Source organism: Macrobrachium rosenbergii, chromosome 7 (assembly GCF_040412425.1).
Source record: "Macrobrachium rosenbergii isolate ZJJX-2024 chromosome 7, ASM4041242v1, whole genome shotgun sequence".
NCBI lineage: Eukaryota > Metazoa > Arthropoda > Malacostraca > Decapoda > Palaemonidae > Macrobrachium > Macrobrachium rosenbergii.
Genome location: NC_089747.1, coordinates 39,832,190 through 39,850,697, shown reverse-complemented (window position 1 = coordinate 39,850,697; position 18,508 = coordinate 39,832,190). Strand labels below are relative to the sequence as shown.

The following is an 18,508-nucleotide window of genomic DNA, read 5'->3' as shown; positions in this document are numbered from 1 at the left end:
CATGATTAATATTGACAACACAGGTAAGAAGGATACAGGTGAAACTCAGGTTATATGGCATTAATTTTTGCTTTTAAAGTGACAAATGGTTTGGATGTCTGGTCGATATTTACAACGTAAGGATGGGAGGGGTGCACAGGCTTTTGAATTACAAAGAAATGACAGTAGAAATTCAGACCGAACATATTTTGGCACGAGTAAACTCTTCACCTTATGTGCTGTCTTTGTAGATCGCGCTGCCAGTTAACATCTGCTTTTTGCTTGTCATATATGCCATGGAACTTGAGTCAATCATGGCTGTAACTGCCATCATATTACAGTATATTGAAGTTTCTTACGTTTCAACTCATAGCAGTTGTTTTGGTTATGGTTATCCGCTGAAATCCGCTTATACACAACTCATAAATATGAAATTCTTCTATCTGATATGCATCAGATGGTTACAGAAGATGAACTGTTGAATTAGATTTTTGAGTTTTCAGTATGATTGATGATGAAGAAACTAATAGTCATATTATTTAATAGAAATAAGAGATCAGCTGTTTGGTTTAGCTAGGGAATAGTACTTTGGTAATGAGAAATAGTATTTTGTTAAAATAAAGTCCTACAAGTTTTGTATGTCTTGCAGACTAAACAAAACTGAATCTTGTCGGCATCAGTCGTATGTATGTTTTCAAACATAATTTTACTGCTACATTGTAATGTTATGTTTTGGAAAGTTAGGAACAGTGTACCAGACTGCAATTCTTCTTTCAGTTACCGTGTGTGTGAATATGTATATGAGGTCCAGGGAAAACACGAGAAAATCATTGAATGCTACATCTATGACAAGATGAGGAAGCACCAGGTCTTCACATACATTCGGTCTGTTCTGACCTCACCGCAGTTCACAGACTTGCATGCCCAGAAGATTCAGCAACAGTTTCTCAACCATATCAAGGTAAATTGCATCCACTGATGGTTCGTTAGACTTGCTGGCTCCAAGCTGCACTTTGCTAGTTAACTTTTAATTTAATTTGATCCATTACCTTTGGTCACTTCATATTGGAGTTGGAATTTAGAATTTAGGCCAAATGCCAAGCGGTGGGGCATATGAGGACTTTCAGCGCTGAAAGGGAAACTGACAGTAAGAAGGTTTGAAAGGTGTAACGGGAGGAAAAGGAATGAAATGGGTTGCAGCTATGGGCCGAAGGGACACTGCAGAGAATAGCTGTCCAACTTCTTTGTATTGTGTCTATTTCTAATTTTCACTCCTAATTTTAAAATAATTCCTATTGGTCAGGCCTATAATTACAGACACATTACAGTACTTTGCAGTTCAGAGACAGTGATAATTCGTTTTTCAAGGCATAGTCAGATGCCATCTTTTTCCATGCTGTGTTCTGAATCGTATTTTGGTTAAACAAATTTAAATATGGAGTATGTTCATTTAATAATCACCAGTATTGGTTGAAGTTATGATTTCTCTAGTGTATACCAAAGGTTATAACGGCATTCATATAGTCTTTTGTTGTATAAGGCCTGTGATTTTGTAGATCATCTTTCTTTGACAAACAGTGGTTTATGAAACCAAATTGACATTGCCGCCAACAGAAAATCACCGATAACCAAAAATTGGGGATAACAGAGCCAATAAACCGCTTAACGGTGCCGTTAACAGGTTATCGGTGCTGATAACCAGTTATTGGTGCCGGTAAACTGCTTACCGATGCCGATAAACCCCTTACTGGTGCCAAAAATCACTTACTGGCGCTGAAAATCTGGTTAACAACGTTGCTAGCCGAGCGCCTTAACACCAAAAAGCCGTTAACCAAGCCGCCAGTAAGCGGGGACTGCCTGTATTTTTATCCTTCTGTGATAAACCTGTTATCGTGTTTTGTAGCATTTTTCCAAATCCTGTAATCATATTTTTCATTTTTTTTTAAATATTGCATGATATTTCTGACTGTAAAAGTGGAACAGCCTGAACTATAGCCTCTTTGGAAGGTGTTTGATCTAGTTTATCTTACACTCACTCTTTTGGCTTCTCAAATCTCACTGGAACCCAGTGATGCTTGCACCAGGTCCCAGAGGTCTACTACAAGTTTCTTAGCACTAGTTGATGTTCATGTTTCTTGCTTATGTTCCCACTGATGGTCACAGGAGCTTCTGTGCCTGTGCCATTACTCTCATAGGCACTGATGAAAAGTACCATATTTCTGTTTGTAAATGTAGTGATGTTCTTATTTTATTTTTTGGCTAATGTTCAATCCATTTCCAGTGTCTTCTCGATATCGACAGCAGCAGGGTAGCCAGCCTTATCTTAACCATGCCTCAGTTAACGCCCTTTCTCGATGATGTGATGACCAAGCTTCGAGGGGACAACAAGTACATGTATAGTGCTCTTCATGCTTTATTCACTTACAGGTAAAGTCAGTGTTCTCTCTTTGAAAATACTGTATTGAAAATAATTTCGTAGAGAACAGATTTTATCAGTTGACTGCTTCAGAAGATTATTGAATTTTTTCAATGGTTCTGTACTTGGCTCATGAAATAGGCAACCAAATACTAGAGATTCTTCTATGTTTAACGCACTTCATTGTTTTTATATTTACATATCAATATGGTATCGATTTTTCAAGATATTTTAACTCTTGTCCAGGGCAACTCATGCATCCCCAGGTGGGAGAGGAGTGGATTCCAATGAAAATATATTGACCTCGGAGCTGCAAGAAGAATATATTGATCTCATGTGTGAAGTTAATCCCACCCAAGTGTATACGTATCTCAAAGGTGCTGAGGGCTACCGATTAGAGGAGACTCTGGAGGTAACGACCAGTAATGACTTATTTTTCAAATGAATCTTACCTCTCTGTTGTGATAGCTGCAATTCCTGTGTCAGGCAGGAATTACAGGTATATCATATTATTACAGTGAACCCCCCCGTATTCGCGTTCTCACAATTCGCGGACTCACACGTTTGCAGGAACATATCTACCCATTATTTGCGGAAAATTCGCCCATTTGCGGTATTTTTCACTGAGAAATATTCACTAATTACTGTATTTTCATATAATTTTCATGAACAAATGCACTTTTTGTGGTAAAACTATTAAAATACTCAGGTATAAGCATTTTTACAGGGTTTTTCTTGTGTTTAAACTATCAAAATGGGCAGTTCTGAGTGTTTTTAGAGGGGTTTTAAGTATCTGCAGATTTCAGCTATTCGCGGGGGTTTCAGCTGTTATGCGGTGCACTTTTTTATTTGTTATTGCGAATAGCTGTATTCGCGGGGGTTGTGCGGTACGCATCCCCCGTGAATACGGGGGGTTCACTGTAGTATTATTATTATTATTTTATTATTATTATTATTATTATTATTCAGAAGATGAAACCTATTCATAAGGAGCAAGCCCACCAAAGGCGTCATTAACTTGAAATTCAAGCTTCCAAAGAACATGGCGTTCATTAGGAAGAAATAAGACCAGGTAAAGAGAAATACAGAAAGAAGAGACCCCACTTATTAAAAAAAAAAAAATAAATTAACAAAATAACAAATGGATGAAAATGAATTAAAAGGCAAGGAGAATAGTATCTGGGTACTAACGTATTGCACCTTCACTTAAACTTCTGACGTTCCAATTGCACGACTTCCTCTGGGAGGCTGTTCCACCGTCCAACAGTGTGAGGAACGAAGGACCTCTGGAACTGAGAAGTTCGACTGTGAGGCACGTTTACTGCATATTTGTGCTGCTGTTCAGCAAATCTGGTTGCTCTTGGCAGATAAAGGGAATCAGGGATCATTTGTGAATGTGAAAGGTCTCTGTTGAAATAAACCTTATGAAAAAGTGACAAACAAGAGACCACGCGTCGATGGTCGAAGTCATAACTGCTACTATTAGGGAACAAAAACCTACCACTATGAACCACTCTATCTAACAGAGATAAACCTCTGGCAGAAGCAGACCTCCACACTGGAGAACAGTATTTTAGTAAAGGAAGTACATATGACCTAAAACAGGTTGCGTTGATTTATCACTTGTAAATATATAAGGCCTTATGAACATTTGCTGAAACTTACATTAGATGCTTCTCAAAAGTTAGAAGTGAGTCAAAAATTACACGTAGAGTAGTTAAAGCTTCAGATTCATTCAGCAAAGTTTCATCCACCTGAAGGGGAGGATGGGGTGGGAAATATGTACAAGATCTGCTAATCAGTAGTATTTTCGTTTTACTGGAGTTCAGCCTCGTACCCCACTGACTGCACCATTCCCTGATCCGGTCCATGTCCCAATTGAGGCTGAGGACATGGTGTTATGTAGCATTTTGTTTGCTGACCATGTTCCTGATTAATAGGACTATTATCAGGAAAAATATTTGGTTGGGTTGGTTTTTCTAATGCATGTGGTCAGCAGGAAAGTGTCCTGTGTGATGGTCAGGAGTATTTATTTTTCATTAGAAGTTTTCCTTGCCAAGTATATATCTCCAGCTTTAGATATCATTTGTGGATATCAGCAATGACCCTTGATAATTTCAAATGAATACCTGGATTGAGTGAGACCTGTGCCAGCCAGTTAACCCTTAAACGCCGACTGGACGTATTGTACGTCGACTAAAATTGTCTGTCGGGTGCCGAGTGGACGTACCGTACGTCGACTACAAAAAATTTCAACCTTCGGTCAACTTTGACTTGACCGAAATGGTCAAAAAATGCAATTGTAAGCTAAAACTCTTACATTTTAGTAATATTCAATCATTTACCTTCATTTTGCAACAAATTGGAAGTCTCTAGCACAATATTTTGATTTATGGTGAATTTTTGAAAAAACTTGTTCCTTACGTCTGGGTGGTAACTCGGCCGAAAATTTCAGAAATTCTTTCGTCACTTTGTCGTAATGTTTGCACCGTTTTATATTTGTCGTTACATAAAGTTTTATATATGGAAATGTGTGCAATTTCATGTAGAATACAACAAAAAATAACTCATGGTTGTAGCTTTTATCAGTTTTGAAATATTTTCATATAAGTCACGATAAATAAAAAAATTTGACCTTCGGTCAGCTTTAACTCAACCGAAATGGTCGAAAACTGCAATTGTAAGTTAAAACACTTACAGTCTAATAATATTCAATCAATTACCTTCATTTTGCAACAAAGGGGAAGTCTCTAGCGCAATATTTCGATTTATGGTGAATTTTTGAAAAAAACTTTTTATGTCCACGCGTTACGAATTCATGCATCATTTTGTGATAATACTTTCTCTGTGTTGCTTTGATCGTTTTACAATTTTTTATATACCAGAATCATTGCAATTTAGGGTAAAATACAAAGAAAAAAAAAACTCATTAGCTTTAACCGTTTTGCTCACAGCGCGATTTGTATACAATTATATATGAAATTTTTTTTGTGCTGTCATATATTTCAGTATTTATATATGATAATGATATTTTTTTCATTTCTGATGGTTGCATACTAAACTTCAGGCAATGACAAAAAAAGGAGCCAAAAATGAACTCTTAATCTTAAAAACTAAGCGTGCTGTGATTTTTTGAAAAAAACTTTTTATCCGCTTCGGCGCTAACTCCTGAACGCCACCGGCATACGGCAGACACTTTTGTAAACAGAGGCTCGGCGTTTAAGGGTTAACAGGTTCTCAAGGTCGGCTGCCTCTTAAGGGGAGTAGCACCTTCAGTGCACTGCGTGTTGTACACTGTAGGCATTACTTTAGATTCTTTGCAGTGTCCTTTTGGCCCCTAGCTGCAACCCCTTTCATTCCTTTTACTGTACCTCTGTTCATGCTCTCTTTCTCCCACCTTACTTCCCTCAACCCCCTCCTAACAATTGATTCATAGTTCAACTGTGAGGTTTTCCTCCTGTTAAACCTTTCAGACCTCTAAAGGCTTTTAAAAATGTCACAAAGGTTTCAGGAAACACCAGAAAAGAAATACTAAGAATTCCATAGAATCCTTTTCTGGAATAATTAGAATGAATGAAAATCTTTCTTGCAGATATGCAGACGTCATAACCAGCCGGAATCCACTGCCTACCTTTTGGAGAAAGCTGGAGACATAAAGGGAGCCTTTGAAATCCTGTTATCTATTTTAAAATCTAGGGTTGAAGATGTAAGTAACATATGTTGAGGACATATCAGCTTTTTAGTCTTCTTAATTATGGTATGGTGTCTAGCTTAATTGTCTTTGTTAAAACAATGTTGGTGGAGTTTGAGTTTTTAAATGTTTCTTACTCATGCAGTTAATATCAGCTGTTTTAAATCTACAGTAGTTAAACCAAAAAACCAAGCCCAGAGGTTAGTGTCTGAATGAAAATGTGAGTAACATGAGTAACATGAGTAACATGAAATCTTTGACCTGTGTTTTAAGTACTGTAATCTCTGTGTTTCAGTTCTTAGCTGCTGTTGAGAAAGATTCTTCAGGATCAAGTTCAACTGTGCCGCTTGGCCATGTTCAAGCACAGGTAAGGTTATCATTTACAGTGTTGTGTATTGTAATCATTGTTGCATTTGTTGCAGTATCCCCAGCAAAATGATACATCTGAAGGATGATTCTCCATCCGTTTTGTGACCTAGCAAGTTTTTACCGGGACAGTCAGCCTTGAAATAATATTTATGGAATGAATAGCGCACAGACTGTTGTCTTGTTTTTGTCTGAAGCACCCCCTTGTAAGTTACAAGCTACTTTTTTGCTGAAAAATTTCTGTAACAAGTTTAATAACAAGGACTGTATATTTGGTTTCTAAGAAGAAAACCAGAAGCATTATCTATGATTTTTCAATTGGCAAAAGTACGCTTTGTTTGTTAAATGCACAGACACCACCCTACTGACGAACATTCAACTTACAAACATTCAGGGATACAAACAAACGGGATCTCAGGTTAAAATGGTGTTCAGAACAACCCCCTTTGCCACCTTAAGTTAAAATTTTGTTTTGTGCGCCTATTCTGTACAAACAGTACAGTGTATTGTGTGTACAGAGTACTGTGTGTACAATACTGTATTGATTTTATATCATGCTGTACTTGAATGGACATGAAGACTACAGTAACCCACTTATGAACAAATCAACATACAAACGGCCGTCCGGAACATAACGCGTTTGCAATTAGGGTGGTGTCTGTAGTTAAATGTAAAGGTAAGTAAAAAAAAAGAAATGCAGTAGTCCCTTCACTGAACACAATCTACAAATGTGAAAAATCCAAAGAAAATAAAAGGAGTCAAGTAATTCATTATTACCTGTACCCCTGGACTTGGGGACCAGGTAGTAGGAATAAGTGCAAACCTTAAACACTAAGTTTATTATTCAGCTAATATAATAAGGAAGGTGTAAGGTATCAGTTAAAACTTAGTAAAAAACAAACTTACTCATTGCCCAAGTTTTAAGCAGTTGTGAGATCATGGTCGCCACTAAGTGAAATACAGTGCTATACTGAATTGATTCGATTAGGTTTGTAAAATTTAGGCCGTCAAGCCAAGCACTGGGGGATGTCTGGTCATTCAGCACTTAGGATGGTGAAAAGAGGGAGTTGGAGTGGCTGGACAGCAAGATAAAAGGAAGAGATCCAGAAGTAAAGGAAATGAAAGACAAGGATCCAAGGGTGGAACCGAGAGAAAATCCTGCATTTGTGCTGCAAAATAAGTTAGAGTTGTTGGACAGCAAGATTGAAGAAAGGACTTGGGAGTGGAGGTAAAGTAAAAGGCTAGAGTGTGGATGTAGCTAAGGGCCGAAGGGGTGCTTCAAACACCCTTTAGTAATGCATACAGTGCACCATTTGAGGTGTACTGAGATACCACATTAATTGAAATGAAAGACTGCCGTTAGGTTTTATTGTGGATACTACAGTATACTTTTCTTATATGCTATGAACTGTCAATTTGTTGGTAATAATATTCTTATTTTACTAGCAATAAGAGCACTTAATTTTTGACTGACCTACATTCTTGCATTTTGAAGGTTGTGAAGTTAGTTCGTGTCTGTCAGCTTGGGTCGAGTCAACTGGAGGAAGCAAATCGTCGTGAGTTGTGGTTTCCGCTTCTTGACGTTTTGTTGTCCACACAGCCGAAAATAGCACACCATCAGACCCTAGCCCATGGTAAGGCTTCAGATTTTGAATACAGTGTTCTCTAAATTTCTCCTTGCGCTGACAAATTTTCTTTCTGTCGTTACATGCTAGTTTAACGAAACTGCTTGGTGAAATTTTATTGACTCGTTTGTTCGTAAATGCAGTGGAAATTATAGCTTGAAAAATTTGGTGAAATTGGAGTGGTAAGTAGGAAAAGAGGAAAAAGAATACATGCAAAGTGAGAGACAAAGAGTCTGTAGGGGCCCTCCAAGGAACCCTTAGTACTGTATTGCTGAAACCCAGTATTCAAGCATTACTTGTTGTGTGCCTTGCAAAGCGCAGTGTAAGGATTGCTGACCGGTTCTCTGCAGTGGAGTTCCCCTTTGACCATAATTGTCCATCTTCATTAATTTTGCCTTGCTCTGATTTGCACTCCTCTGGCAAGGCTTGGGCTAGTACAATTTTGTTTTCAGGGAGGCTGACCGGACAATTTTAAAATACTTACAAACATTACTCCTTGCTCCTGGCATGCAAGTGCAGTATCATCATAATGTATTTTTCATCTTAATCATCAATATGAAGCAGGGTGAACTTATATAATTTTGAAAAACAGCTGATTGATGTTAGAAATTTATTTATATTCACAGACAAATTCTGTGTGGGTTGGACCGTTAACAGAATCCTTTTGACTTCAGGATTGCCTTTGCTTTCTTTACAAGCGGCTGTTCAAGATTTTTTTTCCTCCATTAGTTTTATTCCCTCTTCTTCTTTCTCTGCATCTTTTCTGACGGCTTTCCTCCACTTGGCTCGGTCAAACACATCGTCCTCTGACAATTGTTTGTCTCTCAGATCTTCTTTAACTACGTCCATCCACCTTCGCCTCTTCGGTCTTCCTCTCGCTTTCTCACCTGCCACCTCCATCTGCATCACTCTCCTCCCCACATATGACTCATCCTTTCTCATCACATGGCCATACCACATCAGTCTTCTTTCCTGGGCCTTCTTTGAGAGTTCTGTGACTTTAGTAGTTCCTCTTATTCTTCCATTCTTGATTTTGTCCATTTTTGTCACTCTATGCATCCTTCTAAGTAGTTTCATCTCTTCCACATCCAGTTTCTTTTCTTGCACTCTCTTTACTGGCCATGTTTCCTCTATAAAGTATAGATTTTATGAAAAGCTAGAATTGATGCTCAGTGGTCTAGTCAAATTACAGTACTCTATTTTGCCCCCAGACTCCTAACACATTTCTATTATGAGTAGGAGCCCTACAAAGGCTGCTAACTAGGTCTGACTTCATAACTCACTCTTGTATGGTTGCTGTGAACTAATTAGCTAAAGGTTTTGTACCCAGTTCCATTTCATTTTTCAGTTGCCTTGTGAATATCAAGCTGTGTGTTAATTGGAGATGTTTTTTTCTGAGACTGGATGACATGCCTCCTTACCTGTAAAACTCAAACAATTGACATGGTCAAGTGAGGTAACAGTTCTTTGTCAAGTTCTGTTCCTGGTCTCTAGTTTGATTTTAATCGACTGACAACTCTAAAGGTGCTCGGAGCATGTGTATCTTAGTGTAAGCCCTAGGGCGGCCCATAAAAGGATTTGTCGGTGAAGCGTAGCTTTATAGTAGACATGGGAAAATACATTGACAAATTGTAATAATCTACATTCCATAATGAATAAATTGCACACTGTATTAAAATGGATCAGCCAAGTATACAGCTTAAGCTTTTGATGCAGACAAAAGTCATTTAGGACAATAAAACAAACTCATCTGAGGAAGTTATTCCCCAAATTACATGAAGCTGGTATATGAACTAGTTAAACCAGGCCACTCAGTCAGGTTTTTTTACTCGTAGAGGCTCTCATGAAATTTTAAAATGAGCAGGAATAATTGGAACAAGACAAAGAAGTTGGACAGCTGGGAGGGAAGAAACCACAGAAAATGCATGAAAATAAATACAATTGGTGTGAAGGAACATTTTAAAGAATTACTAGTATTGCCCATAGTGGAATATACAGAACACATTCTGGATGCTACCATCCTATTAATTTTGGGGATGGTAGTAACAGTGAACTTCAGTATTGGTTCTGGAAAATTTATCCTGGTTTAAAATTTCAAAGCAAAATCTGCATTTTACAAAAATGAAAAACTAGGAATATTTAACAAAGACAAGCAGTACTTGGAAATATGAAAGTTTGGAGATTGCAAGATTTTCCCAGCCACATTTTGCTCTACCTTGTAATCACTTTGCTTTGAGGATAAATTGCTGAGTGCAGAAGCGCTTCATTCTAAGGTTTCGATGACTAATGTCAGTGCAAATGTAGTTTATTTCATGTATGACAACTCCACTTTTCAAACCTTTCTTCCCAAGCTGCCAATCTTGAACATTATATCTAGTGTTGAAAGGTATTTTTTAAAATTATTTATCGCAAATGAAAAACCTATAATATTTGTAAGGATGTTTAGACATCTTATCTGTATACCATAGTAGTACAGTATTGCCTACAGTTTATCTTATATGGTGCATGCTTTGCAATATCCTTGTGACCTCCATTTTCTCGATCTCTGTCTTCATCCATTCTCTTTGGCCTCTCCACCTGATTTGTCTTTAGTTTTCGTCTTCAGGAAAAAAAAATGTCCACCCATAGGAGAGTCAAATTGTGACTAATGGGTCTGAGTAAGTTAAGTGTTGTTATTAGTAGTTGCAGCAGTATTTTAATTTCAGTTTCAGTACGCATCATGCATTCTCATTTTGGAACACTTCCAGAAATGCGAGGGATGGTGGGGCATGTCGTGAACAGCATGATGACTCACATTGCGCTGCCAGCAATTCTGGAACGTGTGATGCATGACCCAGGGTACTGCGGTGGAAACTTTGCTCAGATTAAGCACTTGCTCAAAGGTAAGTACTTGAAGTCTGTGTACATGTAATATAGAGGTTCGTTTAAGGCACCTCATCGCCATTTTAAATTTTGATGTCCGTACATTGTGGAAACCTTTTACCTTATGTATTTCAGGCCTGTGTGCTTGAATACAGTAAGAAGTTTATATTTACTGAATATAAAAATTAATTTTACTTTTTTTATAGATTTTAATAATACTCATGATTATACTGTACATGTATTCTTTATATGCTTTTTAAGCACTTACATGTAGATATTTTTGTTTTTATGTCTTACACCTTCCACTAGCTTGGGGATGTCACTGAGATTAAGTAAGCAGTTAAATTAGATTTGTTCAGGTGTTCCTGTAACTGAATCTATCACCGAGTAATCTGAGTGATAAAATTTCTGCAATATGTGCATAATGGATGTTATAGATGACCAATCAGCAAAGTTTGCTGAGTGGCATACTATTGTAGCTGCTAGTTTGGTAAAGACTTTCATTTCAAATGAGATCTTACAAACATAGACGAGGAAAAACATTTTCCTTTTGTTATTCCTGCTTTCCTGGATCATTTTGTGTGTTGAAAACTTGAGCTTTATGGAAGATGACCTCTTGTATCTGCTTTGGTCCAGATTTGTTTTGTGAAAGAAGAACACTGCCACTTTCTGTGAAGTATCAGTGAAGTATCAGATGTTGTGGTCTTTTCCTGAAAATTTATCAAAATTACCTACCTGCCTTGTGCTTTCCATCCAGGTTGTAAACAAACTTTTTCCTGTTTCCACAAATTAAACATTTTAGAATAATAATTACCACACGAATAGATATTTAGAGGAAAAAAAAAAATGTTTATTTAGTAAAATTTATTTCAATATGAAATAGGGATGTATATAAAAAAAGCTTAATTAGCAGTACAGTAATTAAGCAATCACAGCTGAATGACTAAAGGTGTCGAGTATAGGAATTGGCTTATTTTTCTGTGTATGTACTGGTATTTGTTGCATTCCTAAAATCTTCCCGGAATTACGACGCTATGTGACACCATGTTTGTGCAGTACTCAGTAAAGAGAAATGGGTGTAGTTGAGGACCTAGACCAATTGTGGGCATAAAACGTAGACGAAAGAGTAGAATGGACAGATATTGTCGGACATTCCAAAAGGGAATATCTGAAGTGAAAATATCTGTCGTCTACATTTTACGCCTAAAATTGATGATACACCAGTATTTATTGAATATCAAATTTTTGAGAAAGGGCCAGTTATTGAAGTAATGTGGAGTTTAGTTTCTAAAATGTCACCCCAAGTGTGGAATATCATAATGTTTGTGCACTATGCAGTAATTGATAAGAGTACTGTAATGACGTTGTGCTGTTCATGTTTGTAGTGGACCTGTAAGATCGCTTACTTCAAGTAATGTTAAAGCTTCATGAAGGCAATGGTTAAAATGACAATTATTCAATATGAATAGCGTAGACTCCCCTCCCTTCACGACTCTGTACATAACGTTTTCCTCGGTACAGGACAGTTTTGCTTCTGTTTACTCTTAAATGTTTTCATTCGTAAGTCCTTAACGGACAGACTGGAACTTACTTTACGTGTCCTTCTATAACAATATTCATAACTTTTAACTCTGCATGGGACAGTTTTGCTTCTGTTTACTCTTAAATGTTTTCATTAGGTCCTTAACGGACAGACTGGAACTTATTCTACTTGTCCTTCTATAACAATATTCATCAAAGACAATTATATTTCATGAAAGTTATGCTGTTGGCTCTTCCCACGATGGTAATCTGTGCAGTATTCCTCCCATACGTTACTTGCTGTTGTCGTGTAAAGAGAGCTGGTTAATGGTTACATACACTTTGAAATCCACATAATGTTCTGTTATTGCACTTGTAGGTATTACCCGATAAGTCTTGTTAGTGTGGATCTCCTGAAGATATGGTAAAGGCAGTTGCATACGAAGTACTTGTACATTGCAGAAATATTTTTACAGTCATATATCAGGCGCTACTGCATTCATTTGATTTTTTTCCGAGGTTTCACCTTTTTGAAAGGAAATTTTTCCTTTGCTCAAACAACCTTTGTTCTAAGAAGTAATAGAAGTCTACGTCGTCGGACATCCGTCTTAAGAGCTCCTCTCTTACTGCCAGTGAAACCTTTGGCTTCTTGTGATTGATATTCACAACCATGTGCTCTTTTTGTCCTGTAAAAAACAATAGGTAAAACTGCATTAGAAAAGAGAGCAGATTATATGATGTTATTTTAAGGAAATTGGAGGAGATTCTAAAAATGAGATTGTTCAGATTCAAGGCTTGAGTTAAGGGGGGAAAAATGGTATGACAACGAAGGTATTTGTGGAGAGATGTGGTATTTTAGAGCATGGAAAAAGACTGAGCTCTCAAAGATTGAGATGTTTTGGACACACGAGGAGGATGGATGAGAAACACTTGGTCAGAATAGCAGCAGATATGGAAGATAGGCAGTCCCCGGTTGACAGCAGGGGTTCCGTTCCCGGCCGCGCAATGATAACCGAAATCAGTCGTTAACCAGAACATTACAATAATTATGGTAATAAATAGCTTTTACGACACCGTAAGTCCTGATAAACTGCTGAACGGCACTGTTAACCGGTTATTGGCGTCAATAGACCGCTTACGGGCACCGAAAATCGCTTTTTGGCACCGAAAATCTGGTTAACGACATTGTTAGCCAAGCGGTGTAACACCGAAACAGTGTTAACTGATGTCGCCAGTAAGCAGGGACTGCCTGCAGCAGGACAAAGACCTACAGTAATGCCCAGGAAATCATGGAATATTGGACCTAAATGGGGTTCAGGCAGAACATATATGAGACAGGAGAGAACTTATTTCACATCTAATCCCATAAAGGGAGAAGATGATTTTTTAAAAAGTTTTTGATGATTTTATGATTATTTTCTGAATACTGTATCATCTTCATTACTAATTGTATGGATACTTGCTACTGAAAACAAAAGTAATCAAGAATCTACAGCACAGTATTGCATGCTGTCATAAGGTCTCCACCTCACATAAATTATTGACAGACAAAAGAAGTGTACCGACTGCCGAATCATCATCAATGATGTTTTTGTCAGATTTTCCCCTTTTGGGGTTAAAGTACCGTATGTTATTTTCATTGTGAACAGTCTTTTATACCTGCCTGAATTCCTATTTGGCATAGGACCTCTCTCCCTTTTTTCAGTGATTTTCAGGGTCTTACTACTGATTTTTGTCCCGTTACCTCCATATCGACTGCTTTATTGTACTGTTGTTCTTCACCTCATCACTCATTTTTAAACAGCTCAGTCATAAACAGTATCATCACTAATTTATCACTTATCAAGTGAAGGTCCAGTGCTTGGGTAAAAGAAAAATCGCAACAGCAGGCTGTCACACTTACTAATGTTTCCGTAGATTTCCGTCGCTCCCTCCATAAATCGAGGCACGAGCGTCTCCAAGAGTAAGAGCGAGAGATCCATGTGCTCGACCAGGCCAACGACGCTGTACTCTTTAGACACGATATGCTTAGCCATCTGCACAGAATCACGGTTACCAATGATACTGCAAAAAGAGAAAAAAGAAACTTCCTTACAGTATATGTAATAGATAATTATGTACTGTAGCGTATTAAAGTAGATGTCTTGTGTTGTTGACGTTCATGGTTTCCATTTGCAAGTTTTTATGGGAGTGAAGTAATTAACTTCTTGGAATGTCATACTGGTAAAAGTGGCTTTTGTAATTCCTTTTGCTGGTAAGAATAACAGATAAGAATGATATAACAAAGTCGAGTGGTGCTGTCAGTGCACCTCATGTGGTGCACTTTAGGCATTACTCAAGGTTCTTTGCAGTGTCCCTTCAGCCCCTAGCTGCAGCCTCTTTCATTCATTTTACTAGAACTCCATTCATATTCTCTTTCTTCCATCTTATTTTCCACCCTCTCCCAACAATCGTTCCCTATTTTTTTCAGTGCTGAATGACCTCCAAGGTCCCAGTCCTTTACCTTTGGTGTAAATGGTTTTATTCCAATGGTTTTATTCCAATTAAAATATAACAAAGAGAAAACTTTACATTTCAAAAAGTTTGCATATATAATCTTCAGCTCTTTCTGGGAATATAATGTTTTGCCAGAGTTGACTTTCTCAACATTACATTTTGTTACAGTATCCAGTTGACTCTAAGTGGTATCAGGCAAGAACTTATTGATATTAATGTATTAATGATGAAATATTCAAGACCTGGAATGAAGTAAGATTAGTTTAGTTACATGGCATTACAGATTGTTAGTATATCTGATGCGATGGTTAGGATATCAGACTGACGTACTTTAAATTGTCCTAAAAGTATTCTTGCACACTGTGTCAGAAACAAGGCAGTGTAGATAAATTTAAAAGTTAATGATGTTCAACTATGTGAAATTGTTTATTGTATAAATGTATCAGAGATTTGCATCTTCAAGAGCCTTAAGTATGGCTGGTTCCTGGTTAATTGAGAATTTGACATGGATAGTGGTATTTTTTATATTCATCAGAGCAGTAATGGTTAGTCTAAATCTTGACTTATCAGTGACTTTCCCCTGCTTATATTCTACCATCCGGTAACAAGAAAGCACATCACTTTCTTTTGGGGCTAGGGCAATCTTATCTTTTCTTCCTTAGCTTAGATAAGGCAATATTGTCGGTTCTTTAGGCCTCTGTTAAAATAAAAATAGAGTAGGATTACTGTAGCTCTAAAATGAGCCACTTGTCATCGATCGTCTGTTAACTGCTTCCAAGACATTTCTGAAATATCATGAAGGTACCAGTCAGCTATCTGGCGAAGTTTCTCAGACATTATATGCTGTATTCTATTTATGGCGTAACTCCCTGACTTGGTTGAATACTGGGATATGCTTATAGTGTGTGCTGAGACATCCGGCATACCTCACTTCCCCATGTAGCATCTCCCACAATCAAATAGCCAGCCAATCAGCAACTTTGGAGAAGGGGATTGCAGTGTACCCAAAGTCTTTTTTGCAGCACCAGTCTACTGTTTTATTATTTTGAAATTGATTCTCACACATCATTCATAGAATGAGTACAGTGTATTAGCGTGAATTATTGTTGATTTTTTTCACTCGTGTGGATATTTTATTTTTGTACACTGCACATAATGAGTCATAGTGAGCTTTGCAGGTGATTATGAGAAATGGGATTATGAGAATGATGTATTATCTAACTGAATTTAGTAAGATTAGTGATGAAGAAATCAGAGAGAAAAATAAATCAGTTTGGCAATGGTACCCAGTTTGTTTTTAAGACCTCAGCCTAACTTTGAGCCTTGTTTTCGTGGTTTTTCATGATTGCACCCAGCTTTGGGGAAAATCCCTTTTGTTATGTAAGTGGATGTGTATAACCTTTTAAAGATGGCAGGATAAAATCACTCTCTGTTCACAGTAATTGTATAACAATACAAATACTGTAAGTGTTATTACTGTATTAATTATTGTCTGTTTTTACCGTTATTATGGAATAATTTTCAAAAACTACATACCAATAAAGAAACTTCATTTTCATAATAAAATGTGGATTCTGAAATGATTTCTGCATATGCAGGATACTTAACTGAAAGGACTAACCTACACCTGTTCCTGAAGACGTTAACGTTACAGCGTATATTAATTACAGAAATGCAGCTGTTGTAGTTTGTATTGGTCCATGAACAATTTGTTTTTCCCTTTTATGAATGAATTCCCTGATCATTTTTATTACTATTACATTCTTATCTCTCCTTTGTTTCAGGTATGGTGGAGAGGTATGTTTACGAAGAAACACTTTACTCAGGGGTTGTGAATATGATTGCGGAGGACCAGCTGAGATATCTGACAATAAAACACAGTCAGGCTGCTTCTCCCCTCGTCATATACAGTACAACTTGTGCCATATGCCATAGCGTGTATCACCCTGCAAGCAAAGCAGTTGCCCACTTGTAAGTTCACTTTTGGTATTTATTTTGTCGTCACTCTGAAAATGACTGAAATGAATGCCCTTATAGGTCTTGTTACAAGATGCAAAGGACTCAGTATTTGAAAACTAAGTAGAATAGAATTTAGAATTTAGGCCAAAGGCCAAGCTCTGGGACCCATGAGGTCTGTCAGCACTGAAAGCAAAACAGAGTAGAAAGGTTTTTGTGAGGTGTAATAGGAGGAAAACCTCATTGTTGCACTGTGAAACAATTGTTACGAGATGGCGGAAAGTAAGATGGAAGGAGGAGAATATGAATGGAGGTATAGTAAAGGGAATGAAAGGGGTTGCAGCAAGGGGCCTTAAGAAGGGACGCGAAGAACCGTGATTAATGCATACAGTGCATCGCGCGAGGTGCACTGATGGTACTACCCCCTATTAGGGAAAAGTGAATAGGTATGCAATAGTATCAATAAGGACTTCCTCCCACCTCATAAAGTATACAAACCTACAAGTTTATGCTTTATGCAATATCCACTGACTTCATGTTTTATTCCATGTCTATACTCATAGATGTATGATTATATAGGTGTGAGCATTGTGGATATACTTGGAGTTCTTAACCTTTAAGAGGGTGGAGAATACTTTTGCCCTAGGTGATTACATCGGCTGAAATTTTCAAAGACATTTTTTTAAAAAAAGTTCCTCCATTATATTTTTTAATGACATATTGGAATCAATCTTTCTTCTGTACTGTCTTAATTTTATCTGGATCACAATTATATAGTAATAAAAAAATGTTAGAACAGGAATTATTCAGCTTTCTATATAAAGTGAAAAAACTTGTCACTCAGAATTTCTTTTGAGACTAAGTAGACTTTATACAGGTTTCTTGTATCACAGGTATAAAACTTCGCCAGAGTAAATTCTTGTCTTATGAGACTGAAAATACTTTTTACATAAGTTTCTGTATGGTACTTTATCTTATGAGACTGAATAGACTTCGTTTGTAAAGTTTCTGTATAGTACTTTATCATATGAGACTGAATAGACTTTGATTGTAAAGTTTCTGTATAGTACTTTTTTGTATGAGACTGAATAGAATAGACTTTTTATATACAATCAACGATCTGTGAAACTTTAATACAGTACTTGTCCAGAAATCCTATTTGAATATAGTACTAATTTCAGTGTGGAAAGCGAAGAGTATCCAGTAAGAAAGTACTGTAAACAAATTACAGACACTAATCACCTTTTCCTTTCTATAACTATGTCATAGAGGTGTTTGTATAGTTGCTAGTTAAGTTTGACAGTATTACCACTAATTGTTTTTGGGTTTCAGCTGTGGTCATAGCTATCACGCACAGTGCGGAGGTGAAGGTTCGTCTTGCGTGTTGTGCACTGGGAGCAGTCAAGACGGGCAGACAGAAGAGGAGCAAGCAGCCGAGACCTCTGGCACTCAACAGGTAAAAATGAAACAACACTTTGTGATGCAGATATGCAATACTGTACCCTCTATGTTTCTGTTTTTGAGGAGCGGAGTTTGGAAAGCCTCATTATGGCAGTGAATGTCTTTCTGAGTCAAAGTTAGGAATTAGGTACTTCA

General features: G+C 37.3%; 2 protein-coding genes across 2 annotated transcripts in view; one reads left to right on the top strand and one right to left on the bottom strand.

The window, feature by feature from the left end:
- Vps8 (vacuolar protein sorting 8) overlaps nucleotides 1-18,508 on the top strand; it is a 39,955-nt gene that overhangs the window by 19,401 nt on the left and 2,046 nt on the right. Inside the window, exons 15-23 of the mRNA XM_067107020.1 lie at nucleotides 757-940; nucleotides 2,261-2,406; nucleotides 2,642-2,807; nucleotides 5,988-6,101; nucleotides 6,382-6,453; nucleotides 7,948-8,086; nucleotides 10,825-10,959; nucleotides 16,741-16,927; nucleotides 18,245-18,368. Coding sequence (XP_066963121.1) covers nucleotides 757-940; nucleotides 2,261-2,406; nucleotides 2,642-2,807; nucleotides 5,988-6,101; nucleotides 6,382-6,453; nucleotides 7,948-8,086; nucleotides 10,825-10,959; nucleotides 16,741-16,927; nucleotides 18,245-18,368 — 1,267 coding nt within the window. The remainder of the gene's footprint in view (nucleotides 1-756; nucleotides 941-2,260; nucleotides 2,407-2,641; nucleotides 2,808-5,987; nucleotides 6,102-6,381; nucleotides 6,454-7,947; nucleotides 8,087-10,824; nucleotides 10,960-16,740; nucleotides 16,928-18,244; nucleotides 18,369-18,508) is intronic.
- LOC136840329 (uncharacterized) overlaps nucleotides 11,789-18,508 on the bottom strand; it is a 98,484-nt gene continuing 91,764 nt past the window's right edge. Inside the window, 2 exon segments of the mRNA XM_067107022.1 lie at nucleotides 11,789-13,146; nucleotides 14,364-14,524. Of these exon segments, the coding sequence (XP_066963123.1) occupies nucleotides 12,983-13,146; nucleotides 14,364-14,524 (325 nt within the window). The 3' untranslated portion in view covers nucleotides 11,789-12,982.